The sequence below is a fragment of the Oenanthe melanoleuca genome, chromosome 25 (assembly GCF_029582105.1).
Source record: "Oenanthe melanoleuca isolate GR-GAL-2019-014 chromosome 25, OMel1.0, whole genome shotgun sequence".
NCBI lineage: Eukaryota > Metazoa > Chordata > Aves > Passeriformes > Muscicapidae > Oenanthe > Oenanthe melanoleuca.
In genome coordinates this window covers 7,321,145-7,349,097 of record NC_079358.1, presented here as the reverse complement: position 1 = coordinate 7,349,097, position 27,953 = coordinate 7,321,145, and the positions used below count along the sequence as shown (strand labels likewise).

General features: G+C 56.4%; 2 protein-coding genes across 2 annotated transcripts in view; one reads left to right on the top strand and one right to left on the bottom strand.

Moving 5' to 3' along the window:
• Window positions 1-225: 225 nt before the first annotated feature.
• Window positions 226-6,602, bottom strand: SLC3A2 (solute carrier family 3 member 2). The gene is made up of 9 exons (XM_056510180.1): window positions 6,073-6,602; window positions 4,974-5,150; window positions 4,258-4,352; window positions 4,084-4,152; window positions 3,905-3,969; window positions 2,889-3,075; window positions 1,854-1,991; window positions 1,712-1,765; window positions 226-791 (listed from the first exon to the last, which is right to left on the bottom strand). Exons 1-9 carry the CDS (start codon window positions 6,566-6,568, stop codon window positions 438-440), a joined length of 1,635 nt encoding a protein of 544 aa, XP_056366155.1. The 5' UTR covers window positions 6,569-6,602; the 3' UTR covers window positions 226-437.
• A 2,685-nt stretch (window positions 6,603-9,287) lies between these two features.
• LOC130262611 (U4/U6.U5 tri-snRNP-associated protein 1-like) overlaps window positions 9,288-27,953 on the top strand; it is an 18,872-nt gene continuing 206 nt past the window's right edge. The window contains exons 1-15 of the mRNA XM_056509933.1: window positions 9,288-9,598; window positions 10,295-10,346; window positions 10,467-10,522; window positions 11,636-11,762; window positions 13,009-13,114; window positions 14,062-14,139; window positions 14,667-14,766; window positions 15,694-15,833; window positions 17,607-17,804; window positions 18,988-19,109; window positions 20,633-20,781; window positions 22,398-22,528; window positions 23,696-23,866; window positions 26,409-26,522; window positions 27,425-27,512. Coding sequence (XP_056365908.1) covers window positions 9,301-9,598; window positions 10,295-10,346; window positions 10,467-10,522; window positions 11,636-11,762; window positions 13,009-13,114; window positions 14,062-14,139; window positions 14,667-14,766; window positions 15,694-15,833; window positions 17,607-17,804; window positions 18,988-19,109; window positions 20,633-20,781; window positions 22,398-22,528; window positions 23,696-23,866; window positions 26,409-26,522; window positions 27,425-27,512 — 1,930 coding nt within the window. The 5' untranslated portion in view covers window positions 9,288-9,300. The remainder of the gene's footprint in view (window positions 9,599-10,294; window positions 10,347-10,466; window positions 10,523-11,635; window positions 11,763-13,008; window positions 13,115-14,061; window positions 14,140-14,666; window positions 14,767-15,693; window positions 15,834-17,606; window positions 17,805-18,987; window positions 19,110-20,632; window positions 20,782-22,397; window positions 22,529-23,695; window positions 23,867-26,408; window positions 26,523-27,424; window positions 27,513-27,953) is intronic.

Sequence of the window (27,953 nt, the reverse complement as noted above, 5' to 3'; positions counted from 1 at the left end):
CATTTTTGGGGTCTCATTCATCTCTTTAACAGCCCCCAGCTGACCCCCTCCAAATCCAAATCCCCTCAATTTGGGGTGTCATGGTCCCTCTTTTGACTCCTCTGTGAGCTGAATTCCCCTTTCCCCTATTTCAGGGTAGTCCCAGGGATCTGGTACGTCCCCAAATTCTGGAGGGAACACCCAGACCCCCCCCCCCCCCGCCAAAAACAGAAACAAAGGCAGGAGCACAAATGCAATTTATTTATTCAGTATTTGAGGGGGACCCCAATTCCCCCAGAACAGAAAGAAAAACCCCCAAAATAGGAGTGTGGTAAAAGAGAAGAAAAACCCCCAAAAAACCAATTTGGGGGTGGAGAAAGCGGGATAAGAACCCAAAAAATCACTGAGGGGAGCTGAGTGTGAGACCCCCCCCCCAAAAGAGGGGTGCAGCTGTGGGGTCAGACTGGGCTGTAGGGGAAGCTGAGCAGAACCCCCTCGTAGGGCCCCAGCCTGAGCTCCCCCAGCTGCAGCTGCTGCTCCCCGGGCACGCCGGGGCCGGTGCTGTAGCGCAGGGTGACCTTGTGGGGCAGCACGGGCACCCCGGGCTCCCCGGGGCTCCTGCTGGCAGAGAAGGGTTTGAGCTCGGAGCCGTGGGGGTTCAGCACCAGCAGGAAACGCTCGTTCTGGTCCCAGAAGCGCAGGATGGCGACGGCTGGGCCCGCGCGCACGGCCCGGGCCTGCCCCAGCAGCAGCGAGCGCTCGCGGGCCCGCAGCACGGACAGGCCCCTGCACAGCTCCAGGGCTGCTGCAGCCTGCAGGGGAGGGGGGCAGGGGTCACTGGGGGAGCCCCAAATACCGCCTGGGGGAGGGAATGAGGCGCTGGCCCTTTAAGGATGAACAGAGTGGCATTGCTCTTTTAAGGGTGTATTGCCCTTTTAAAAATGCATTGCCCCTTTAAGGCCACAATAATTCTTTAAAGGCACATTGCCTCTTTAAGAGTGCATTGCCCTTTAAAGTGCACATCACCTGTTTAAGAGCGCATTGCCTTTTTAAGAGCACAATGATTATTTAAAGGTACATTACCCCCTGAAGAGTGCATGGCCCTTTTAAGGGAGTATCGCCCTTTTAAAGGCACAAGAATTCTTTTAAGAATGTGTCGCTCTTTTAAGATTGTATTGCCCTTTTAAAGGCACATTGCTCCTTTAAAGAGACACTGACCTTTTAAGAGACTATAACCCTTTTAAGGGCCCATTAACCTTTTAAGAACACATTGCTTCCTTAAAGAACATTATCCTTTTAAAGGTGTATTGCCCTTTTAAAGACATGCAGCCCTTTTTAAGGGTGCATTGCTCTTTTAAGGGAACACCACCCTTTTAAGGTGGATTGACCTTTTAAGAGCACAATGATTCTTTAAAGGTGTATTGCCTTTTTAAGGGCACCTGCTCTAAGGATGCATTGCCCTTTTAAGAGTGCGTTGCCCTTTTAGAGCCACAATGTTTCTTTAAAAGTTCATTAAGGGTGTGTTGCCTTTTTAAAGGCACATTGCCCTTTTAAAAAAGTGTGCTGCTGCCACTTTGCGGGCCCCACCCACAATGGGTGTGGCCAACGCGACCACGCCCCTTAAATTACCATAAAAGGACATTAAAGCCCCACCCTCCAGAGGAGTGACATCACAAAGCCACACCCACAAAAATCCCTTTAAATGTCAATCACATCTTAAAGCCACGCCCACCTCAGAGTTGTTCCCGCCCTTTTCCTCGATGAGTTCCCACGGCATCGGCAACATCTGGGGCAAAAAACGCAGAAATTGGGGTCAGGGGGTGACCCCAGAACTGCCACAGCACCCAAAACCCCTCCCAGCCCCCCAACGTCACCTCCTGGTTCCCCGAGGGCCGAGCCAGCGCCACCTCGTCGCCGTAGGACAGCACGGGGGTCCCGGGGAGCCCCCAGAGCAGCAGCAGCTGCTGCAGCCGCAGCTCGGGCCTCACCCAGGACTGCCACGGGGACCCCACCTGTGGGACAGCAGCTCGGTCACCCCCAAAAACGGCTGCAGCAGCCAGAACATGGGAGGGAGCTGCAGGTGGAGGAGGTTTGGGGGTGCAGGGATGTTTGGGGTTAAGGATTTTGGGGGTACTGAGATGAGAGGATGCAGAATTTTGGTCCCTGGGAGGTTTGGGGGTGCAGGGAAGCTCAGGGGAATTTGGGGTCCCTGGGAGGTTTGGGGGTGCAGGGAAGCTCAGGGGAATTTGGGGTCCCTGGGAGGTTTGGGGGTGCAGGGAAGCTCAAGGAAATTTGGGGTCCCTGGGAGGTTTGGGGGTGCAGGGAAGCTCAGGGGAATTTGGGGGTCCCAGGATTGTGGGGGAGGTTTGAGGCTGAAGGAGCGCACGGGGATATTTGGGGAAATTTTGGGGAGGGGGAGTTTGGGGTTCCTGAAAGGATTTTGGGGGTCCTGAGATGGGAGGAAGGGGCTCAAAGGTTCAGGATTGGGGTCCCTGGGGGGTTTGGGGGTGCAGGGAAGCTCAGGGGAATTTGGGGGTCCCAGGATTGTGGGGGAGGTTTGAGGCTGAAGGAGCGCACGGGGATATTTGGGGAAATTTTGGGGAGGGGGAGTTTGGGGTTCTTGAAAGGATTTTGGGGGTCCTGAGATGGGAGGAAGGGGCTCAAAGGTTCAGAATTTGGATCCCTGGGAGGTTTGGGGGTGCAGGGAAGCTCAGGGGAATTTGGGGTCCCTGGGAGGTTTGGGGGTGCAGGGAAGCTCAGGGGAATTTTGGGGTCTCAGGACTGGGGAGGGGATTTGGGGCTGAAGGAATCCCTGTGGATATTTGGGGGAATTTTGGGGAGGGGCAGTTTGGGGTTGCTGTAGGGATTTTTTTGGGGTCCCAGGGGGGTTTTTGGGGTGCCAGACTCACGCTCCAGCCCAGCCCTGAGGAGGAGGAGTTGAGGAAGTTGAGCAGGTCCCTGAGGGCGCCCTCGGGCAGCTCCCGCTCCGCGCTGGGCTCCAGGGGCTGCAGGAACGGCCCCAGCAGCAGCTGCGGCCCCTGGGGGGCCCCGAGCACCCGCCAGGGCTCCTGCAGCTGTGTGCCCCCCACCAGCACCCTGAAAACGGGGGGGAAGGTTACAGAGGCACCCCAAAAATGAGGGGAAACATAAAAGGAAGCACCCTAAAAATGGAGCGGAAAGGTTACAGAGGCACCCCAAAAATGAGGGGGAAAAGAAAGGGGAGAACCCTAAAAATGGGATGGGAAGGAAAGGGGAATATCCCAAAACTGAGGAGCAAAAGGCCAGGGGAACACTCCAAAAATGGGGAGGGAAAGGAAAGGGGAGCACCCCAAAAATGGGGAGGGAAAGGTCAGGGGAGAACCCCAAAAATCAGGGAGGAAGGTAAGGGGAGAACCCCAAAATAGGGGGGGGAAGGTCAGGAGAGCACCCCTAAAGTGAGGGGAGAAAGGTCAGAGGAACACCCCAAAAATCAGGGATGAAGATCAGGAGAAGACCCAAAAAAATGAGAGAGAAGGAAAGGGTAGCACCTCAAAAATGGGAGGGAAAAGTCAGAGAAGCACCCCAAAAATGGGGGGGGGTAAGATCAGGAGAACACCCCAAAAATGGAGGAAAAAGGAAAGAGGAACACCCCAAAAATGGGACAAGAAGGTCAAATGAACACCCCAAATACAGGAGGAAGATCAGGAGAACACCCCCAGCACCCCAAAATAGGGGGGGGGGGGCAGAGAAAAATCACTGGAACACCCCAAAAATCAGGGGATAAGATTTTGGGGTGTCAGAGAATTTTGGGGTGACACTGGGGGTGTTTTTGGGGGTCAGGGAGTTTTGGGGTAACACTGGGGATGTTTTTGGGGGCTCAGGGAGTTTTAGGGTGACCCTGGGGATGTTTTTGGGGTGACCCTGGGGATGTTTTTGGGGTTCAGACCTGTCCACACCGCTGGGGCTCGGCTGCTGCTCCGTCAGGTTCCTCCACTCGGCCACCACCGAGGCCTGGGGGGACACAGGGGGGGGTCAGGACCCCCAAATCTACCCCAAACCCCCCCCAAACTGCCCCAACCCCCCCAATTCCACCCCAGCCCCCCCAGTTTTGCCCCCTCCCCTCACCTGCAGCTCCTCAATCCCATCCAGGAAGATCCCAGCGATGTCCTGCTTCAGCCAATGGCTCAGGGCAGCCTGGGGGGGCACAGGGGGGGGTCAGGGGGGGGTCTAGGGGCACCCCCAAACCCCCACCCCCACCCCAGGGACCCCCCAAACCCACCCCAGCCCCCCCAGCCCCACCTTGACCTGCAGGTGAACCTCAGTGTCGTTGGCTGCATCCCCCCAGACGGAGCCGCCGGAGGGGTTTGGGGTCAGGTCCAGGATCACCTTCAGCCCTGGGGGGGAATTTGGGGGGTCAGGGCACCCCCAAACCCTCCAGGACCACAGGACCCCAAAATTTGGGGGGTCAGGGCACCCCAAACCCCCCCAGTACCAATAGACCCCAAAATTTTGGGTGTCAGGGCACCCCAAACCCCCCCAATACCACAGAAACCCAAAATTTGGGGGGGTCAGGGCATCCCCAAACACCCCCAGTACCACAGAACCCTGAAATTTGGGGGGTCAGGGTACCCCCAAACCCCCGCAGTACCAATAGACCCCAAAATTTAGGGGGTCAGGGCATCCCCAAACCCCCCCAGCACCACAGAAACCCAAAATTTAGGGGGTCAGGGCACCCCCAAACTCCCCAGCACCACAGAAACCCAAAATTTGGGGGGGTCAGGGCACCCCAAAATTCAGCCTTCCCCTCCCATTACCATCTCCCCCCAATTTTGGGGGTGTCCCTCCCTCCCCAACTTTTGAACCCCTTCACAGTTTGGGGCTCCCCTACCCTAAATTTAGGGCCCCCTCCCCATATCCATGATTTTCCCCAAATTTTAGGATTTCTTTCCACTGTATCCCCCTCCCCCCCTCAGTTTCGGGGTCCCCCTCTCAGTTTTGGGGTGTCCCCACCCCACCTTTGTCCTTGGCTGTCTGCACCAGGGCACTGAAGTCCTGGAGGCTGCCCAGGGTGGGGTCCAGCTCCTTCAGGGGGGGGATTTTGGCCCCTGCAGGTTTTTGGGGGTACACGGGGCCCAGCACCAGCCCCCCCACCTGCAGCTTCTCCTTCAGGTACCCCAAACGTTTCTCCACACCTGGAAAAGGGGGTGAACCCCAAATCTGAGCCAGCACAGCAACCCCAAAATCCTCCCCCAGGACCCCCTGATGTCCCCAGAGATCCCCAAACCAACGGAGACCCCAAAAATCTCACCCTGACACCCCAAAAAACAACCCAAGGAGCCCAAAAGATTCTCCCAGGATCCCAAAATCACCTCAAGAGTTGGGGGAAAACTCCCCAAATGCCAATGGAACCCCCCAAAACCCTCCAATGACCCCCCCAAACCCTCTAAGAACTTCTCATATCTCCCATAAGACACCCCAAAACTCCCATAGGACACCCCAAATTCCCCATAGCGTCCTCCAAAGCCCCCCTGCCATCCTCTGGGGACTCTTTCCACTCCCTAAGCACCCTCTAAACCCCCCCAAACCCCCATGGGACCCCCCAAACCCCTCTAGGGATCCCCAAGAACCTCCAAGGACACCCCACACCCCTCCAAAGACTCCCCAAGCCTCCCATAGGACACCCCAAAACCCTCCAGGGACCCCCCAAACCCCTCCAAGGATCCCTCATATTCCCCATTGTACCCCTTAAGACCCTCTAAGGACCCCCAAATCCCCTATAGGACCCCCAAATCCCCCATAGGACCTCCCAAACTCCTCATGGGACCCCCCAAACCCCTCCAAGGACACCCCAAATGCCCCATTGTACCCCCAAATCCCCCATAGGACACTCCAAATCCCGCATAGGAACCCCTAAAACCCCCATAGACCCCCCCAAATCCCCCACTGTACCCCCTAAAACCCTCCAAAGACCCCCCAAATCCCCCATAAGACACTCCAAATCCCCCACAGGAAACCCCAAATCCCCCATAGGAACCCCCAAATCCCCATAGGACCCTCCAAATCCCCCATAGGAACCCCCAAACTCCCCGCAGGACCCCCCAAACTCCCCCTCACCTTTCAGATCTCCCCCGAAGGCGCGGGGGGGGGCTCTGTAGAGCACCCCCAGGTCCCACCAGCTCTTGCTGGGCAGGGGCTGGCAGCGAGGGGCCTGGGCCACGATGGCAGCAGCGGCCCCCAGCATGCCCAGCCAGCCCCCCCAGAACAGCACCAGCAGCACCAGGCGGGCGCGGGCCCAGAGCGGCGTCCCCGCCTCCCGCAGCAGCTCCTCCTTGCCCAGCCCCGTGAATTTGGGGCTGCCCGAGCCGCCGGCGCCGCCCAGAGCCGCCTCCTCCTCTTCCTCCGGCGGGATCTTCATCACCAGCCCGTTCTTCTCGCCGCCCGCGGCCGGGGCGGGGGCGCGGGGAGGGGAGGGGGCGCGGGGGGGGGATCCCGGTTCGGGGTCCGGGTCCCGCTCCGGGTCCGGTTCGGGTTCGGCCGCCGCCGCCATCGGCTCCTTCTCGGCCTCCAGCGCCGACAGCTCCAGATCGCGGGGGGGAGACTCGGGATCCATCTGGGGAAAGGATGGGAGCCCGAAATGGGCTGGGATTCCCTCAGGGCACCCCGAAATGGGCTGGGGTTCCCTCAGGGCACCCCGAAATGGGCTGGGGTTCCCTCAGGGACACCCCAAAAAGGGTTTGGGATTCCCTCGGAGCGCCCCGAAATGGGCTGGGATTCCCTCAGGGGACCCCAGAAAGGGTTTGGGATTCTCTTAGGGGACACCGAAATGGTCAAAGCGCCCCAAAATGGTCAGAGAATCACTCAGGGCGCTCCGAAATGGGCTGGGATTCCCTCAGGGCACCCCAAAAAGGGTTTGGGATTCCCTCAGGGCACCCCGAAACGGTCAGAGCACCCCAAAATGGGCTGGGATTCTCTCAGGGGCACCCCGAAATGGTCAGGGAATCCCTCAGAGCGCCCCAAAAAGGGTTTGGGATTTCCTCAGGGCACCCCAAAATGGTCAGGGATTCTCTTAGGGGACTCCGAAAAGGGCTGGGATCCCTCAGGAGACACCCCGAAATGGTCAGGGCACCCCGAAAAGGGTTTGGGATTCCCTCAGGGGACCCCAAAAAGGGCTTGAAATTACCTCAGAGCACCCCGAAATGGGCTGTGATTCTCTTAGGGGACCCAGAAATGGGCTGGGACCCTCAGAGCGCCCCAAAATGGGCTGGGATTCCCTCAGGGCGCCCCAAAAAGGGTTTGGGATTACCTCAGGGCACCCCGAAATGGGCTGGGGATCCCACAGGACACCCCCAAAAGGGCTTGGGATTCCCTCGGAGCACCCCGAAATGGTCAGGGATTTCCTCAGGGCACCCCGAAATGGTCAGAACACCCCAAAAAGCGTTTGGGATTCCCTCAGGGGACCCCAAAAAGGGTTTGGGATTCCCTCAGGGGACCCAGAAATGGGCTGAGATTCCCTCGGAGCATCCCGAAAAGGGTCTGGGATTCCCTCAGGGGACCCCAAAAAGGGTTTGGATTCCCTCAGAGCGCCCCAAAAAGGGTTTGGGATTCCCTCGGGGCACCCCGAAATGGGCTGGGATTCTCTTAGGGGACCCAGAAATGGGCTGGGGATCCCTCAGGAGACACCCCGAAATGGTCAGAGCACCCCGAATTGGGCTGAGATTCCCTCGGAGCACCCCAGAAAGGGTTTGGGATTCTCTTAGGGGACCCCGAAATGGTCAAAGCGCCCCAAAATGGTCAGAGAATCACTCAGGGCGCCCCGAAATGGGCTGGGATTCCCTCAGGGGCACCCCGAAATGGGCAGAGAATCCCTCAGGGCACCCCAAAAAGTTTTTGGGATTCCCTCAGAGCACCGCGAAATGGGCTGGGGATCCCGAAATGGGCAGAGAATCCCTTAGGGCACCCCAAAATGGGCTGGGATTCCCTCAGGGGCAGCCCAAAAAGGGTTTGGGATTCCCTCAGGGCACCCCGAAATGGCTAGAACACCCCAAAATGGGCTGGGATTCCCTTAGAGAACCCCAAGAAGGGTTTGGGATTCCCTCAGGGCACCCCAAAATGGTCAAAGTACCCCGAAATAGTCAGAGAATCTCTCAGAACACCCCGAAATAGTCAGAAAATCAGTCAGTGCACCCGAAATGCGCTGGGATTCCCTCAGGGCACCCCAAAAAGGATCTGGGATTCCCTCACCGCACCCCAAGAAGGTTTGGGTGGGGTTGGACTTTCCCCCTCCAACGGGAACTTTGAACCCCAACTTTGCCCCCGGCGGCCACAAGTTTTTAATGAGATCCAAGGGCGCTGCCCGCACCGCCGAGATTTCCCTGACACCTTTCAGAGAACCCCCCTAAAATATTTTTGAGGGGGTTGCAAGCTCTTCTTGAGCATTTAACAAAACCCAAAACCCTCACGTGGGCCCCAGAATTTTTTAAGGCCTCGCGGCCTCGCCCAGTGCCTTTAGAGGGCCCCGCCCTGAAGAACCAAATCCGGAATTGAGGGGATCTCGAACCCCAAAGAACCCCTGGGCACCCTGATATTCGCATAGGGAACCCCAAAACTGCCTGTGCCCCCCAGAAATTCCCCCCAAATCCCCTCAGAGCTCGTGATACCTTCCTGCAGATCTCGTGACACGAGCGGAAAAGCGCCTCTCAGCCTTTTATATCCCGATAAACCACGCCCACAAAGCGCTGGCCCCTCCCACAGCCCCGGGCCGGGCGGATCCAAGAGCACCAGGCGGGGGGGGGGGCGGCCACGCCCCGCGGCGAACGGGGCGGGATAAAACCCCTGAGGGCGCATTTTGGAGTTTCTGACTCGCACCGTGGCTCAACGAGACGCCGATTGTTTGTTTCGTATCCTTTTCTTCTCCCTTATCATTCTCCACACACCCGTCCCTTTTGGGGTCCCCCCCCATGCGCCGCCATTTTGCCGCACCCCACATCGCCGCCATTTTGTTGTTATGAAAGTCTCTATTCATTTCTACTGGGCGCTGCCATTTTGTTGTACTCCGGGGGGGGCGCTATTTACGGAATTCCCCCATCCTGCCTCCCGCACGGAGTTTCCTCACTGGGAGCAGCATTGAAAGACTCTCGGTGATTTTTAAGGAGGCGTCCAGCTTTCTGTAGGGAGACAGAAGGGGGGAACCATCACTTTGCTCCCCCTATCCGCGTGCAGAATGGTTCATCCCACAGCGCCCTCACATTCCCGCCGAGCCCCGCCGGAAGTAGCGGCGCACCGGAAGCGTTGCCGTGGTAACGAGCGGAAGTTCCGCTCTCTCCCGGAAGTGGCGGCGCGGCCATGGGCGCCTCCAAGAAGCACCGGGAGCGCGGCGGCGCTGAGGGCACCGAGGAGGCCTCGGGAGCGGCCGGGACCGGCAGCGGCGGCAGCGCGGGGAGGAGCCGCGAGCACCGCAAACATCGGCACCGCGGCGGGGAACGGCGCGGGAAGCGCAGCCGCTCCCGGGGAGAGCGCGGCGGCTCCGGCTCCTCGCGGCGCGGAGGCACCGAGGAGAGCGGGAGGAGCGGCCATGGGCGGGCGGGAGCCGAGAGCGAGCGCAGAGCCAAGAGGGAGAGGAAGGAGGAGCGGGAGGAGCCCGGTGAGGGCCGGGGGGGATGGGGAATTTGGGGGGATTTGTGAGGGAATTTGGGGGGGAATTTAGGGGGGATTTGCGGGGTCTGGAAAGAATTTGGGGGGAATTTGGAAGAGGGTTTGAGGGGGTTTTGGGAGGAGATTTGGGGAGAGTTTGAGGGGATTTGGGGGTTCTGGGGAGGTCTAGAAGGGAATTTGGGGGGAATTTTGGGAGGGGAATTTTGGGAGGGAATTTGGGGGGTCTGGAAGGCAATTTGGGGGGAATTTGGGGAGGGATTTGAGGGGAACTTGGGGGGATTTTGGGAGGGAATTTGGGGAGGATTTGAGAGGGATTTGGGGGGGTCTGGGGGAGGTCTGGAAGGGAATTTGGGGGACATTTGAGGGGGAAATTGGGGGGAAATTTAGGGAGGACTTGGTGGGATCTGGGGCGGCATCGGAGGGAATTTTGAGGGGATTTTGGGACGGGAATCTTGGGGGGATTTGGGGAGAATTTGGGAGGAAATTTGGGAGGTGAATTTAGGGGTGTTTGGGAGGGAATTCAAGGGCAAATTTGGGAGGGATTTTGGGGGGGGTTAAAAATGATTTTGGGGATTAAAGAAGATTTTTGGTCCCATGGAGCTGATTTGGGTGCAGCAAGAATTCTCCTCACCTAAATAAATTAACACCATCTCATTAATTAATTAGTTATTAATTATCTTGTCAGCTCCTCCTAAATCCGGAGCGGCCGAATCCTCCCTCAGTGTGGAGGAAACCAAGTGAGACCCTCCCCCACTTTTTACCCCAAATCCACCCAAAATTTGGGGTGTCCCCACCCCAAAAATAAACCCTGGGATCCCCCCACCCCAAAAACCCCCCAAACCTTTTTCTGTTCCCAGCAAACTCCGGGCCAAGCTGGGGCTGAAGCCGCTGGAAACGACCCCGGCCAAGAAAGGTGAGGGGGCAGCCACAAGTTTGGGGGGATTTTGGGGATTTTTGGGGTTTTTGGGAACCTTCAGCTGATTTTTGAGCTGGTTTTGGGGTGCCCAGGGCTCATTTTGGAGTGTTATGGGCTAATTTTGAGGTTAATTTTGGGTGTTCAGGGCCGATTTTGGGGATGATTTTGGGACTGATTTTTGGGGTGCTCAGAGACTGATTTTGGGGTCTGATTTGGGATGTTCAGTGTTAATTTTGGAGTTGATTTTGGGGTATTCAGGGTTGGTTTTTGGGCTGATTTTGGGGTGTTCTAGAGCTGATTTTAGGGCCTGGTTTGGGGCTCATTTTGGGGCCGATTTTGAGGCTGATTTTGGGGTGCCCTGAGGCTGATTTGGGGCTGATTTTGGGGTGCCCTGGGACCGATTTTGGGGCTGATTTTGGGGTGCCCTGTGGCTCATTTTAAGGCTGATTTTGGGGTGCCCTGTGGCTGATTTGGGGTGCCTTGGAGCTGATTTTAGTGCCTATTTTGTGGCTGATTTTGAGGCTGATTTTGGGGTGCTGTGGGGCTGATTTTGGGGTACCCTGGAGCTGATTTTGGGGATGATTTTGGGGTGCCCTGGGACCGATTTTGGGGCTGATTTGGGGGTGCCCTGTGGCTGATTTTGGGGCCAATTTTGGGGTGCTGTGAGGGTGCTGTGAGGTTGACTTGGGGGTGTTCTGGGGCTGATTTTGAGGCTGAGTCTGTGGTTCCCTGGGGCTGATTCTGGGGTATCCTGGGGCCGATTTTGAGGCTGATTTGTGGCTGATTTTGGGGTGCCCTGGGGCTGATTTTGGGGTGTCCTGGGGCTGGTTTTGGGGTGGATTTTGAGGCTGATTTGGGGGTGCTCTGGGACCGATTTTGAGGCTGATTTTGGGGCCTACTTTAGGGTGCCCTGTGGCTGATTTTGGGGCTGATTTGGGGTACCCTGGGGCTGATTTTAGGGCCTGTTTTGGGGCCGACTTTGAGGCTGATTTTGGGGTGCTCTGAGGCTGATTTGGAGCTGATTTTGGGGTGCCCTGGGGCTGATTTGGGGCTGATTTTGGGGTGCCCTGGGCCTGTTTTGAGGCTGATTTGGGGTGCTGCCCCCAGCAGAGGCTGGCACCAAGGAGGACCCGGTGGCAGCCGAGGTGATCAATCCCCTGGCGCTGCGGCAGCGGGAGGAGATCCGGGAGAAGCTGGCGGCAGCCAAGGAGAAACGGCTGCTGAACCAGAAACTGGGGTACAGGAGGGAATCTGGGGGGGCTGGGAGGGGGTTTGGGAGGAATTGGGGGGGATTTGAGGGGACTGGGAGGGATTTGGGGGGGCTGGGAGGGTGTTTGTGGGGGCTGGGAGATGGTTTGGGGGGATTTGGGGGAGCTGGGAGGGGATTTGAGGGGGATTTAGGAGGGATTTGGGAGGGATTGGGGGGGTTTGTGGGGGCTGGGGGTGATTTGGGGGGAATTGGGGGGATTTGAGGGGGCTGGGATGGGGTTTGGGGGGGCTGGGAAGGATTTGGGGGGCTGGGAGGGGGTTTGGGGGGATTTGGGGGAAATTTAGGAGGAATTGGGGGGGGTTTGGGGGGGCTGGAATTGGATTTGGGGGGGCTGGGAGGGGGTTTGAGGCGACTTGGGAGAAATTTGGGAGGAATTGGGGGGGATTTGAGAGGGCTGGGAGGGGGTTTGGGGGGGCTGGAATTGGATTTGAGGGGGCTGGGAAGGAGTTTTGGGGGGATTTGGGAGGGATTTGGGGGGCCTGGAATTGGATTTGGGGGGTTTGAGGGGACAGGGAAGGGGTTTGGGGGATTTGGGAGGGATTTTGGGGGCCATTTGGGAGGAATTGGGGGATTTGAGGGGCTGGAATTGGATTTGGAGGGGCTGGGAGTCGTTTGGGGGGTCTGGGAAGGGGTTTGAGGGGATTTGGGGGGTCTGAGAAGGGATTTTGGGGGGATTTGGGAGGAAATTTGGGGTGTTTAGGGAGGTTGGGAGGGAATTTGAGGGGTCTGGGAGAGAGTTTAGGGGAAATTTGGGGGTTCAAGAGGGAATTTGGAGGGCCTAGGAGGAGGTTTGGGGCTCTCAGAAGGAATTTGGGAATCCAAGATGAGATTTTAGGACATATAAAAAATTTTTGGGGGGGTTGGAAAAATTTTAGGAACAATTTGGGGGCATCCAAGAGAGGATTTTGGTACACAGGAAATTTGGGATGGAAAAATTGAGATTTTTGGGTGAAATTTAAGATCCAGGAGAAATTTTTTAAAAGCCACAAAAAAAGACTTTAAGGTAAAATTCAGAAATAAATAAATTAAATATTACTATAACTTAAATATTAAAATAAATTTTTTTGAGAAATAAATTTGCTACGAACGCTCAGAAAAAAAAACTCAGGAAAATTTGGGGAAGCAGAGAAAAAACCCAGGAATATTTTAGGGGTTCAGGGCTGATTTTTGCCAGTTTTTGGAGACCCAAAATGAGATTTTTTTGCCCCAAAAGGAAGGTGAAGACCCTGGGGGAGGAGGAGCCCTGGCTGGACGACGCGGCCGCCTGGATCGAGCGCAGCCGGGCGCTGCAGAGGGAGAAAGAGCTGGCAGAAAAAAGGGTGGGAAGGGCCCCCAAAAATCCAAAAAAATCCCAAAAAATCCCAAAAAACCCCAAAATCCCAAAAAAACCCCTGATTTTAATCAAAACCCAGCGATTTTACCCCAATTTTTGGCGAATTTACAGCTAAAATTTAGATTTTTCCGGAATTTTTTATTTAAGTTTTTCATTTAAAATTCTGATTTTGATTCTGTTTTTGGAGGTTGTGGAGCTGCCTGAAATTTTTTTGTTAAATTTCAAGATTTTTAAGTCAAAAATTCTCTATAAATTAAAAATTTTAGGGTTTAAATTTTGTCTCTCAATCCATTTTTTGTGCTAAAATGAGGAATTGTGGGTCTAGAATTCAGTTTGCATCCAAATTTTAAAGGATTTTGTGCCTCAATGTGGTTTTTTAGGGATGTTGTCTCGAAATGTCTCAAAAATGATGGTTTGAGACCTAAATTTTTTTGAATTTTCTATTATTTTTTTTTAATTTTTGTTTCTTATTTTTAATTTTTTGGGGGTTTTAATTTTAAAATGACTTTAAAATCTTTTATACATTTTTTGAAATTCTTAATTTTTAAAAAGATCCTATTTTAATTTTTAAAACGCTTTAAAATTTTAAAAAATTTATTTTGGTTTTTTTTTTAAATACATTTTGAATTTTTTTTTTTTTTTTCAATTTTTGAATTAAATTTCCCACACATCCTGCTAAAATCACAAATTTTAGCCCCAAAATTCACCTTCCACCTCAATCTTTAGGAATTTTGGGATCACCTCAAAACCAAAACTGATTTTTAGGAGCACCCCCAAAAATCCCATAAAAATCTGGGAGCGCCAATTTCCATTTTAAGCCGTTTTTTGACCCAAAATTGTGGATTTTTTTTGTCCCTGTGGGGAAATTCCCCAATTCCCGTTTTTTGGGGTGTCCCAGTGTCCCCAAACTGGTTTAACTGGGAGCGTTTGCAGGCCCAGCTGCTGGAGGAGATGGAGCAGGAGTTCGGGGTCGGCTCCCTGGTGGAGGAGGAGTTCCAGCGGCGCCGCAGGGTGAGGGGCGGGGACACTGGGGGACATTTGGGGACACTGGGGACACTGGGGGGGTTTGGGGACACTGGGGGGATTTGGGGACATTGGGGACACTGGGGGGATTTGGGACATGGGGACACTGGGGGGATTTGGGGACACTGGGGGGATTTTGGGGCGATTGGGGATTTTAGGGACAGTGGGGACATTTAGGGACACTGGGGGGATTGGGAACATTTGGAGATACTGACATTGGGGACACCGGGGACATTTGGGATGTTGTGGGGATTGGGGACATTTGGGGATTTTGGGGACATTGGGGACATCTTGGAGACATTGGCGGGATTGGGGACATTGGGGACTTTATTGTCATTGGGGGGACATTGGGGGCATTGGGAACAGCTTGGGGATGTTGGGGATGTTATTGGGCACACACTGGGGACAGTTTGGGGACACCATTTGGCACGCTGGGGACAGTTTGGGGACACTATGGGGGAGGTGCTGGGGACAGTTTGGGGACAGTTTGGTGCCACTGGTGTCACTGTCCCCAGGAGCGGTACAGCGCCCGCGACCTGCAGGGGCTGACGGTGGAGCACGACCCGGCCTCGATCCCCGAGGGACAGACACTGGTGCTGACACTCAAGGACAGGGGTCAGCGGGACAGGGGGACATTGCTGGGGACATTGGGGACATTGCTGGGGACGTTGGGGACACAGGGAGGCTCCGTGGGCTGTGCGGTGTCTCCTTGTCCAAGATGTCCCCTCACTGTCCCTTTGTCCCCTCCCTGTCCCTGCTGTCCTGTCCCTGTTCCTTTTCTGTCATTTCTCCGTGTCCTCGCTTGTCCCTCTTCTGTCCCCTTGTCCTGTTCTGTCCCCTCTGTCCCTGTGTCCCCTCTATCACCTCCCTGTCCCCTGTGTCCCCTCCCTGTCCCTGTGTCCCCTCTCTGTCCCTGTGTCCCCTCCCTGTCCCCTCTCTGTTCTTGCTGTCCCTGCGTTCCCTGTCTGACCCCTGTGTCCCCACGTGTCCCCTCCCTGTCCCTGTGTCCCCTCCCTGTCCCCTGTGTCCCCTCCCTGTCCTCTCTGTCCCCTCCCTGTCCCTCCATTCTCCCTCTGACCCCTGTGTCCCCTCCCTGTTTCCCCTCCCTGTCCCTGTGTCCCCTCCCTGTCCCCTCTGTCCCTGTGTCCCCTCTCTGTCCCTGTCCCCCCTCCCTGTCCCCCCCATCCCCGTGTCATCCCGCTGTCCCCACTGTCCCCTCTCTGTCCCCGCTGTCCCGTGTCCCCTCTCTGTCCCTGTGTCCCCTCTGTCCCCCCCGTCCTCGTGTTCCCCCGCTGTCCCCCCCTGTCCCTGTGTCCCCTCCCTGTCCCCCCGCTGTCCCCACTGTCCCCTCCCTGTCCCCCTGCTGTCACCTGTGTCCCCTCCCTGTCCCTGTGTCCCCCCTGTCCCGCTGTCCCCTCCCCGTGTCCCCGCTGTCCCCTCCCTGTCCCCGCTGTCCCCACTGTCCCCTCCCTGTCCCCTCCCTGTGTCCCCCTGCTGTCCCCACTGTCCCCCCGCTGTCCCCTCCCCGTCCCGCTGTCCCAGGGGTGCTGGACTCCGGCGAGGACGTTCTGGAGCAGGTGGCGCTGGCGGCGGCGGCCAAGGCGCGCGAGGATCAGGAGCTGCGGCGGCGGCGCCCGGCCTACGAGCCCTACGGCCAGGAGGAGCCCGGCCCCGCCCCGCAGGTATCGCGACATATCGCGACATATCGCGCTGTACCGACACGCATTGGGGGCTGCCACGCCCCGTTATCGCGACAGACTGCGACATATCGGGGCTGCCACACCCCGGATGTCGCGACATATTGGGGGCTCTGTACAGATATCTCATGTTACATCGCGACATATCCACGACGTATCGTGACATACCGACACACATCGGGGGCTGCCACACCCCGTTATCGCGACAGACTGCGACACACCGACGCATATCGGGGCTGCCGCACCCCGGATGTCGTGACGTATTGGGGGCTCTGTACAGATATCTCACTTTATATCACGACATATCGTGACATACCGACACGCATCGGGGGCTGCCACGCCCCGTTATCGCGACAGACTGCGACATACCGACACCTATCGGGGCTGCCACACCGCGGATGTCATGACGTATTGGGGGCTCTATACAGATATCTCCCTTTATATCACGACATATCCACGACATATCGTGGCATACCGACACGCATCGGGGGCTGCCACACCCCGTTATTGCGACAGACTGCGACACACCGACACCTATCGGGGCTGCCACGCCCCGTATGTCGCGACATATGGGGGGCTCTATACAGATATCTCATGTTACATCGCGACATATCGTGACATACCAACACGCATCGGGGGCTGCCACACCCCGTTATCGCGACAGACTGCGACACACCGACGCATATCGGGGCTGCCACACCCCGTATGTCGCGACATAGGGGGCTCTATACAGGTGTCTCACGTTACATCACGACATATCCACGACGTATCGCGGTGTACCAGTCAATATCGCAACATATCGCGATATATCAGCAGATACTGTGACACGTGGTGATGTATCACAACCTATCGGTCAGTAGCGCAATATACGATTATTTAGAGCCCAATGTCACGATGTATTGCGATGTATCACTTGATATCGCGACGTATCGATCAATACATTGTAATATATTAGTTGATATTACTTGATATCGTGACGTGTTGTTTGCTATGTCACGATATGCCAGTTAATGTCACAGCACATCAGCCAAAATGTTGCGATGCATCAGTCGCTGTCGCGCCGTATCGCGATATATTGCAACACATCAGTCAATATTGTGACCTATTGTGACATATCGATCTATGTCGCGACATATCGGTCTATATCGCGAGATATCGCGACACATCAATCTGTATCGATACGTGTCAGTCTATATCACGACATATTGGTCTATATCACGACATATTGCGACGTATCGGTCTATATAATGAAGTATTGCGACATACCCGTCTATATCGTGACGTATGGGTCTATATTGCGACGTACCGCGACACATTGGTCTATATAATGAAACATCATGACGCATCAGTCTATATCGCGACGTAGCAGTCTATATCGTGACATGTCACGACATGTTGGTCTGTATAGTGTCATATCGCGACGCATCAGTCTATATTGCGACACATCAGTCTATACTGCGACATATCGCGACACATCACTCTAGATCGCGACATATCGCGACACATTAGTCTATATCGCGACGCATCAGTCTATATCGCGACTTATCGCGACACATCAGTTTATATCGCGACACATCAGTCTATATCGTGACGTATCGGTCTATATTGCGACACATCAGTCTATATCGCGACATATCGTGACACATCATTCTATAGCGCGACATATCGCGACGCATCAGTCTATATCGCGACATACCAGTCTATATCGTGACGTATCGGTCTATATCGCGACATATCGCGACGCCGTTCCCCCCGCAGGCCCCGCAGGCGCCGTCGCTGCTGGCGCAGTACGACGACCCCGCCCCGCGCCCCTCGTTCCGCCTGGGCCCGGGGGGCACCCAGGACGCGGGGGGGGACCCCCGGCCCGGGCCCCTCCCCCCCCCCGGCCCCGCCCCCCAGAGCCTGGAGCTGCCCCTCCCCCGCCTGGCCCAGGAGTACCTGAGCCCCGAGGAGATGGTGAGGGGGAGGGGCGGGAATCTGGGGGGGGTTTGGGGTCACTCGGGGGGATTTTGGGTTGTTGGGTCAGGGTTTGGGGTCACTGGGAGAGATTTTGGGGGGATTTGGGGCCGTTTTGGGGGGATTTGAGGCCATTGGGTGAAATTTTTTGGGGGCATTTTGGGGTCATGGGGAGAGATTTTGGGGGGTGGTTTTGGGGAGTTTGGGGCCATTGGGGGATTTGGGGTCATTTGGGGTAATTTTGGGGCGGGATTTGGGGTCATTATGGGGGAATTGGGGATGGATTTGTGGTTATTGGGGGAAATTGGGGCCACTGGGGGTAATTTTGAGGGGGATTTGGGGTCACTGGGAGAGGCTTTAGGATGGTTTTGGGAGGGTTGGGGTCTTTGGGGGGGGATTCTGGGGTGGATTTGGGGTCAGCTTTGGGGTCTTCAGGGTGGATTTGGGGTCCCTGGGGTTCTCGGGATGGATTTGGGGTCACTTTGGAGCCATTGGTGTGGATTTGGGGTCCCTGCTGTGGATTTGGGGTGGGATTTGGGGTCCCTGTTGTGGATTTGGGGTCCCTGGGGTGGATTTGGGGTCTCTGGAGTGTATTTGGGGTCCCTGGGGTGGATTTGGGGTCCCAGACCCAGGGCTGGCTCTGGGGTGACTCTGGGGTGTATTTGGGGTTCCTGTTGTGGATTTGGGGTCCCTGCTGTGGATTTGGGGTCCCTGGGGTGGATTTGGGGTCCCAGACCCAGGGCTGGCTCTGGGGTGACTCTGGGGTGTATTTGGGGTCCCTGTTGTGTATTTGGGGTTCCTGTTGTGGATTTGGGGTCCCTGTTGTGTATTTGGGGTCCCTGGGGTGACTTTGGGGTCCCTGCTGTGTATTTGGGGTCCCTGGGGTGTATTTGGGGTCCCTGGTGTGTATTTGGGGTCCCTGCTGTGGATTTGGGTTCCCTGGGTTGTATTTGGGGTCCCTGCTGTGTATTTGGGGTCCCTGGGGTGGATTTGGGGTCCCTGGGGTGTATTTGGGGTCCCTGCTGTGGATTTGGGGTCCCTGTGGTGTATTTGGGGTCCCTGGGGTGTATTTGGGGTCCCTGCTGTGGATTTGGGGTCCCTGTTGTGTATTTGGGGTCCCTGGGTTGGATTTGGGGTCCCTGGGGTGGATTTGGGGTCCCAGAGCCGGGGCTGTTCCCCCCAGGCCGTGACGTTCCGCCGGACGCGGCGCCGCGTGAGGAAACTGCGGAAAAAGGAGAAACCGCTGAGAGCCGACGACCTGCTGGCCCTGGCACCCGGGGACACCCAGGGGGACTTCGGCTCCAGGTGGGCTGGGGGGAAACTGGGGGGGATCTGGGGGGTCCTGAGGGGATTTCGGGGGAATTTGGGGGGATTTGGAGGGTGTTTGGGGGGTCCTGAGCGGATTTGGGGGAGATTTGGGGGGTCTTGAGGGGAGTTTGGGGGGATTTGGAAGACCCTGAGGGGAGTTTGGGGGGATTTGGGGGGTCCTGAGGGGATTTGGGGGGAATTTGGGGGGTCCTGAGGGGATTTGGGGGGGATTTGGAAGATCCTGAGGGGAGTTTGGAGGGAATTTGGGAGGTCCTGGGGGAGATTTGGGGGGTCCTGAGGGAAATTGGGGGGGATTTGGAGGGCGTTTGGGGAGAAATTGGGGAGGATTTGGGGGGTCCTGGGGGAGATTTGGGGGAATTTGGGGGGTCCTGGAGGGATTTGGGGGGGATTTGGAGGGTGTTTAGCAGGTCCTGGGGGAGATTTGGGGGAATTTGGGGGGTCCTGAGCGGATTTGGGGGGAATTTGGGGGGTCCTGTGGGGATTTGGGGGGAATTGGGGGAGATTTGGGGGAATTTGGGGGGTCCTGTGGGGATTTGGGGGGGATTTGGAAGATCCTGAGGGGAGTTTGGGGGGTTTAGGGGGTCCTGGGGGAAGTTTGGGGGGTCCTGGGGGTATTCGGGGGAATTTGGGGGGATTTGGAGGGTGTTTGGGGGGTCCTGAGCGGATTTGGGGAGAATTTGGGGGGTCCTGAGGGAGATTTGGGGGGTTTAGGGGATCCTGGGGGGAATTTGGGGGGATCTGGAGGGGATTTGGGGGGGATTTGGGGGGATCTGGGGGGGATTTGGAAGACCCTGAGGAGCGTTTGGGGGGATTTGGAGGGTGTTTGGGTGGAAATTGGGGGGGATTTGGGGGGTCCTGAGGGGATTTGGGGGGAATTTGGGGGGTCCTGGGGGGAGTTTGGGGGAAATTTGGGAGGTCCTGAGCAGATTTGGGGGGAATTTGGGGGGGATTTGGGGGAATTTGAGGGGTCCTGGGGGAGATTTGGGGGAATTTGGGGGGTCCTGAGGGGATTTGGGGGGGATTTGGAAGATCCTGAGGGGAGTTTGGGGGATCCTGGGGGAGATTTGAGGGGTCCTGAAGGGATTTGGGGGGAATTTGGGTGTTTTAGGGGATCCTGGGAGGAATTTGGGGGGTCCTGGGAGGAATTTGGGGGAGATTTGGGGGTCATGGGGGGAATTTGGGGAGTCTTGGAGGGGATTTGGGGGTTCTTGGGAGGGGGTTTGGAGGATCCTGGGAGGAATTTGGGGGGTTTAGGGGATTCTGGGGGAAATTTGGGGGGTCCTGGGAGAAATTTGGGGGGTCCTGGAGGGAATTTGGGGGGAAATCTGGGTGGATTTGGGGCTCCTGGAGGGATTTGAGGGAGGTCTTGAGAGGTTTGGGGGATCTTGGGAGGATTTGGGGAGGGGTCCCAGGGGTCACCTGGAGGGGAGATCCTGGGTGTCATTTTTGGGGTTCAATCCCCCCAAAAAAATCCCCTAAACCCCTCCCAACCCCCCCAGGTCTCGGGGCCGGGGCCGGCGGGTGCAGGAGGATGAGGAGGGGCCCGGGGGGGACCCCGAGAACGGCCCCAAATCCCCCGGGGGGCCCCCCCAGGACCCCCTGCCCTCGGATGACACCCGGACCGAGAACATGGACATCAGCAGCGACGGTGGGGGAGGGGTTTGGGGGATTTTGAGGGGATTTTGGGGGAGTTTTGGGGGATTTGGGGGGACATGGACATCAGCAGTGATGGTGGGGGAGGGGTTTGGGGGGATTTTGGGGAATTTGGGGGGGTTTGGGGGGGTTTTAGGGGATTTGGGGGGGTTTGGGGGGGATTTTGGGGGAGTTTTGGGGGATTTCGGGGATCAGGGACATCAGCAGTGATGGTGGGGGAGGGGTTTTGGGGGATTTTGGGGGGTTTTGGGGGGGTTTTAGGGGATTTGGGGGGGATTTAGGGGGGTTTTGGGGGAGTTTTGGGGGATTTCGGGGATCAGGGACATCAGCAGTGATGGTGGGGGAGGGGTTTTGGGGGATTTTGGGGGGTTTTGGGGGGATTTAGGGGGGTTTGGGGGGGTTTGGGGGGATTTTGGGGGAGTTTTGGGGGATTTGGGGAATCAGGGACATCAGCAGTGATGGTGGGGGAGGGGTTTTGGGGGATTTTGGGGGGTTTTGGGGGGATTTAGGGGGGTTTGGGGGGACATGGACATCAGCAGTGACGGTGGGGGAGGGGTTTGGGGATTTTTGGCGGGGTTTGGGGGGTTTTGGGGGAGTTGGGGGGACAAGGACATCAGCAGTGAGGATGGGAGAGGGGTTTGGGGGGTTTGTGGAGAATTTTGGGGGGGTCTTTAGGGGATTTTTGCGAATTTTTGGGAGATTTTTAGGAGATTATGGGGGGATTTAGGGGATTTTAGGGGATTTTGGGGGTCAGGGGCATCAGTAGTGATGGTGGGAGAGGAGTTTGGGGGGGTTTGGGGATTTTAGGGGGTTTGGGGGGACATGGACATCAGCAGCGACAGTAGGGGAGGGGTTTGGGGGGAATTTTTGGGTTTTGGGGGAATTTTGGGGGAATTTGTAGGAGATTTGGGGTGGGGTTTAGGGGGATTTTGTGGATTTTGTAGTGGTTTAATGGGATTTTAAAAGTTTTTAAGAGGATTTTTGGGGTGTAAATGGGATTTTTGAAGAGGTTTAATGAGATTTTAAAGGCTTTTAGGGGGATTTTTGGGGTGTTTAATGTGATTTTGGGGTCCCCCTGACCCTGCTGTGCCCCCCAGACGAGGCAGCCCCCCCAGGGACCCCCCAGCCCTGGAGGAGAACGAGGCTAAGCAGGAACTTGGGGGGATTTGGGGGTGATTTTTGGGGATTTTGTGGTGGTTTAATGAGATTTTAAGGGTTTTTAGAGGGATTTTTGGGGTGTTTAATGTGATTTTGGGGTCCCCCCAGACGAGGCAGCCCCCCCAGGGACCCCCCCAGCCCTGGAGGAGGACGAGGCTGAGCAGGAACTGGGGGGGATTAGGGGGTGATTTTTGGGGATTTTGTGGTGGTTTAATGAGATTTTAAGGGTTTTTAGAGGGATTTTTGGGGTGTTCAATGTGATTTTTGGGGTCCCCCTGACCCTGCTGTGCCCCCCAGATGAAGCAGCCCCCCCAGGGACCCCCCAGCCCTGGAGGAGAACGAGGCTGAGCAGGAACTGGGGGGATTTAATGGGATTTTGTGATGGTTTAATGGGATTTTTAGGGTGTAAATGGGATTTTTGGGGTGTTTAATGTGATTTTGGGGTCCCCCCAGACGAGGCAGCCCCCCCAGGGACCCCCCCAGCCCTGGAGGAAGATGAGGCAGAGCAGGAGCTGCAGCAGCAGCTGGAGCGGGGGCGGCGCCTGCGGCAGCTGCGGGAGCTGCGCGAGGGAGGGGGGGAGAAGGTGAGAACCCCCCCAAAATCCCCTCAGGAGCACCCCAAAATCTGCTCCACAGCACCCCAAAATCCCCACTACAGCATCCCAAAACCCCCCCCAGGAGCACCCCAAAATCTTCTGTACAACACTCCAAAATCTGCTCCACAGCACCCCAAAATTCTCTCCCTACAGCACCCCAAAATCCTCTCCCTACAGGACCCAAAAAACTGCCACTTAGCACCCCAAAATACCCCCAGGAGCACCCCAAAATCTGCTCCACAGCACCCCAAAAAACTGCCACCCAGCACCTCAAAATCCCCTCCCCACAGCACCCCAAAATTCCCCCAGGAGCACCCCAAAATCTTCTGTACAACACCCCAAAATTCCCCCAGGAGCACCCCAAAATCTGCTCCACAGCACCCCAAAATCCTCCCTACAGCACCCCAAAAAACTGCCACCCAGCACCCCAAAATCCTCTCCCCACAGCACCCCAAAATCCTCTCCCCACAGCACCTCAAAATCTTCTCCACAGCACCCCAAAGTCTTCTCTTCAGCACCCCAAAAACTCCCTACAGGACCCCAAAAAACTGCCTCTCAGCACCCCAAAATCTGCTCCATAACACCCCAAAATCCTCTCCCCACATCATCCCAAAAAACTCCCTACAGGACCCCAAAATTCTCTCTCTACAGCCCCCCAAAAAACTCTCCCCCCGCAGACCAAAATCTGCTCTACAGCACCCCAAAAATCTATCCAGGAGCACCCCAAAAAACTCCCTACAGCACCCTAAAATTCCCTCCACAGCACCTCAAAATCCTCTCCCAAATTCCCTTCCTATAGCACCCCAAAAAACTGCTCCACAGCACCCCAAAAAACTCCAAAAAATCTTTTGTGTGTCCCCTAAAATCTCCCTGAAGATCCCAAAACTCGCCACGTCAGCCCTAAAATCCCCCCAAAATCTGCATTGAAAGCCCCAAAAATTCCCTAAAATTGGCACCATAAAATCCCATCAAATCTGCCTTTTAAGACTCCCCAAATTCCCTGTGTCACCCCAAAATCTGCACCCCCAAAATCCCCTAAAACTTCCACTTAATGCCCCCAAATCCCCCTTACGTGACCCCCCAAAACCCTCAAAAATTGGGTTAAAAACCCCAAAAATGATGAAAAAAACCCCGAATTGCGCCCCCCCGCGGCAGGTGCTGGAGCTGCTCCGGGGCGGCCCCGGGGGCGCCGCGGGGGGGGCGGAGCCTCGGCCGGGGGGCGGGGCCAGCATCGTGTTCAACGCCACCTCCGAGTTCTGCCGGACCCTGGGGGAGATCCCGACCTACGGCATGGCGGGAAACCGGCCCGAGCAGGACGAGCTCATGGTGAGAATTTGGGGTTTGGGGGGGAATTTTGGGGGGTTTGGGGCAGTTTTGGGGGGGTTTGGGGGGGGTTTGGGGCAGGTTTTGGGGGAGATCCCGACCTACGGCATGGCGGGAAACCGGCCCGAGCAGGACGAGCTCATGGTGAGAATTTGGGGTTTGGGGGGGAATTTTGGGGGTTTGGGGCAGTTTTGGGGGAGATCCCGACCTATGGCATGGCAGGAAACCGGCCCGAGCAGGACGAGCTCATGGTGAGAATTTGGGGTCCGGGGGGGAATTTTGGGGGGTTTGGGGGGCGTTTGGGGCAGTTTTGGGGGGAGATCCTGACCTATGGGATGGCCGGGAACCAGCCTGAGCAGGACGAGCTCATGGTGAGAATTTGGGGTTTTGGGGGGGAATTTTGGGGGGGTTTGGGGGGATTTGGGTGGAGTTTTGGGGGGTTTGGGGCAGTTTTGGGGGGATTTGGGGGGAGATCCTGACCTATGGCATGGCGGGAAACCGGCCTGAGCAGGACGAGCTCATGGTGAGAATTTTGGGGGGTTTGGGGGGGAATTTGGGGTTCTGGGGGGAGATCCCGACCTACGGCATGGCGGGAAACCGGCCCGAGCAGGACGAGCTCATGGTGAGAATTTGGGGTTTGGGGGGGAATTTGGGGTTTTGGGGGGATTTGGGTGGGGCAGGGGGGATTTGGGGGGAGATCCTGACCTACGGCATGGCGGGAAACCGGCCCGAGCAGGACGAGCTCATGGTGAGAATTTGGGGTTTGGGGGGGGGTTTGGGGGGTTTGGGGCAGTTTTGGGGGGATTTGGGGGGAGATCCTGACCTATGGCATGGCAGGAAACCGGCCCGAGCAGGACGAGCTCATGGTGAGAATTTGGGGTCTGGGGGGCAATTTTGGGGGGTTTGGGGCAGTTTTGGGGGGATTTGGGGGGAGATCCCGACCTATGGCATGGCGGGAAACCGGCCCGAGCAGGACGAGCTCATGGTGAGAATTTGGGGGTTTGGGGGGGGGTTTGGGGGGTTTGGGGCAGTTTTGGGGGGATTTGGGGGGGTTTGGGGCAGTTTTGGGGTAGATTTGGGGCAGTTTTGGGGGGATTTGTGGCAGTTTTGGAAGGGTTTGGGTGGAGTTTTGGGGGGTTTGGGGCAGTTTTGGGGGAGATCCCAACCTACGGCATGGCAGGAAACCGGCCTGAGCAGGACGAGCTCATGGTGAGAATTTGGGGTTTGGGGGGGAATTTGGGGGGTTTATGGGGGTTTGGGGCAGTTTTGGGGGGAGATCCCGACCTATGGGATGGCAGGAAACCGGCCCGAGCAGGACGAGCTCATGGTGAGAATTTGGGGGTTTGGGGGGGGGTTTGGGGGGTTTGGGGCAGTTTTGGGGGGGTTTGGGGGAGATCCCGACCTATGGGATTGTTGGGAAACCGGCCCGAGCAGGACGGGCTCATGGTGAGGGGGTCAGGGGGCAGTTTTGGGGGTGTTTGGGGGGAGTTTTGGGGGGTTTGGGAGGGACTTGGGGCAGTTTTGGGGGGAGATCCCAACCTATGGCATGGCTGGGAAACGACCTGAGCAGGATGAGCTCATGGTGAGGGGGGTCAGAGGGAGAATTTTGGGGGGTTTGGGGCAGTTTTGGGGGGGATTTGGGGGGAGATCCCGACCTACGGGATGGCGGGAAACCGGCCCGAGCAGGACGAGCTCATGGTGAGAATTTGGGGTTTTGGGTGGAATTTTGGGGTGTTTGGGGCAGTTTTGGGGTAGATTTGGGGCAGTTTTGGGGGGATTTGTGGCAGTTTTGGAAGGGTTTGGGTGGAGTTTTGGGGGGTTTGGGGCAGTTTTGGGGGAGATCCCGACCTATGGGATGGACGGGAACCAGCCCGAGCAGGACGAGCTCATGGTGAGGGGGGTCAGGGGGGGAATCTGGGGCTTTAGGGGGGTCAGGGGGGGTTTGGGGCAGTTTTGGGGGGGTTTGGGGAGGGTTGGGGGGGTTTGGGTGGAGTTTTGGGGCAGTTCTGGAGGGAGATCCCAACCTACGGCTATGGAACTGACCTGAGCAGGACGAGCTCACGGTGAGGGGGGGTCAGAGGGGTTTGGGGGGGATTTGGGGGTTTGGGGCCATTTTGGGGCTTTTTTGGGGAAGTTTTGGTGGAATTTTGGGGGAGTTTGGGGGGTTTGGGGCCATTTCAGGGCAGTTTTTGGGCTGTCTTGGGGGTTTTAGGAGAGTTTTGGGGGCAGTTTGGGGCAATTTGGGGAGAGTTTGGGGGGATGTTTTGGGGCAATTTGATGAGGAATTTGTGAAGATTTGGGAGAGTTTTGAGGGGGTTGGAGGGGATTTGGGGCAGATTTGGGAGAGTTCAGGTTTGGGAGGATTTGGGGGAAGTTTGGAAGAATTTGGGGTCTGGGAATGTGATTGGGGAGGGGATTTGGGAGGGAAATGGGGAATTTTGGGGCTGATTTGAGGGGATTTAGGGCAAGAGGGGGGGATTTGTCCTCCCAGATTTGTCCCCTTTGGTGTCCCCAATGTCCCTTTGGTGTCCCCTGGTGTCCCCAGGCCCTGGAGCGCGCCGGCCGCCCCCCGTCCCCCCCGGAGCCCCCCGACTCGGAGGGGGAGGAGAACGTGGGGTGGAGCAGCGTCAACCTGGCTGAGGAACGGCAGCACCAGGACGTGAGAGCCCGAAAATGGAGAGGGACCCCGAAAACGGGATGGGGGACCCCGAAAACGGGATGGGGGGCCCCGAAAATGGGATGGGGGACCCTGAAAATGGGATGGGGGACCCAAAAACGGGATGGGGGACCCTGAAAATGGAGAGAGACACCCCTAAAATGGGGAAAAACATCCCTAAAATGGGCTGGGGAACCCCAAAAATTGGGGGGAGCACCCCGAAAACGGGCTGGGGGACCCCGGAAATGGGATGGGGGACCCCAAAAACGGGGGGGAGCATCCCAGAAAATGGGCTGTGGGACCCCAAAAATGGGATGGGGGACCCAAAAATTGAGAGAGACACCCCGAAAACAGGGGGGGAGCACCCCAAAAATGGGCTGGGGGGCTTAAAAATTAGCTTTGGGACCCCAAAAATGGGCTGGGGGACCCTGAAAACAGGGGGGAGCACCCCGAAAACGGGCTAGGAGAACTAAAAGATGGGGTTGGGGTTCTCAAAAATGGGAAGAAACACCCCAAAAATGGGGTGGGGTACCCCAAAAATAAAAGGGACCTTAAAATGTGGGTCTAAAATGGAAACCCTTTAAAAAAACCAGAGGAACCTAAAAGTGGGATCCCAAAATGAGAAAAATCTCATAAATGAGGAACCCCAAAAATGGGTGAAACACCCCAAAATCAGCATGAAAACCCCAAAATCAGGGAACCAGAGACGGAGACCCCCCAGAAAAAAAAGAGAAACCCTAAAAATGAAACCCTAAAATTGGGGAAACCCCAAAAATGAAACCCCAAAACAGCCTCACCCCAAACCCAACCCCTCAAATTCCCCCTTGAGGGTCCCTGGGGGGGTTTTTTGGGGTTCCCCGAATTTGGGGTGCCCCCCCTGACCCCCCCAATTTCCCCTTTCCCAGTTTTCAGCCTCGTCCACCACGATCCTGGACGAGGAGCCCATCGTGAACCGGGGGCTGGCGGCGGCGCTGCTGCTGTGCCAGAACAAAGGTGGGGCTGGGGGGTCTGGGGGAGATTTGGGGGAAATTTTAGTGAGATTTGGGGGAATTTGGGGGAAATTTGGGGGGTTTGGGGGAAATTTGGGGGAAATCTGGGGGGTTTGGGGGAAATTTGGGGGAAATTTGGGGGAAATTTGGGGTCATTTTAGTGAGATTTGGGGGGATTTGGGGGGTTTGGGGGAAATTTGGGGGAAATTTGGGGTCATTTTAGTGAGATTTGGGGGGATTTGGGGGAAATTTGGGGGATTTGGGAATTTGGGGGAAATTTGGGGGAAATTTTAGTGAGATTTGGGGAAAATTTGGGGGATTTGGGGCCATTTTAGTGTGATCTGGGGGAAATTTGGGGGATTTGGGGTCATTTTAGTGGAATTTGGGACAAATTTGGGGTTATTACAGTCGAGTTTGGGATAATTTCAGTGGAATTTGGGGTCAT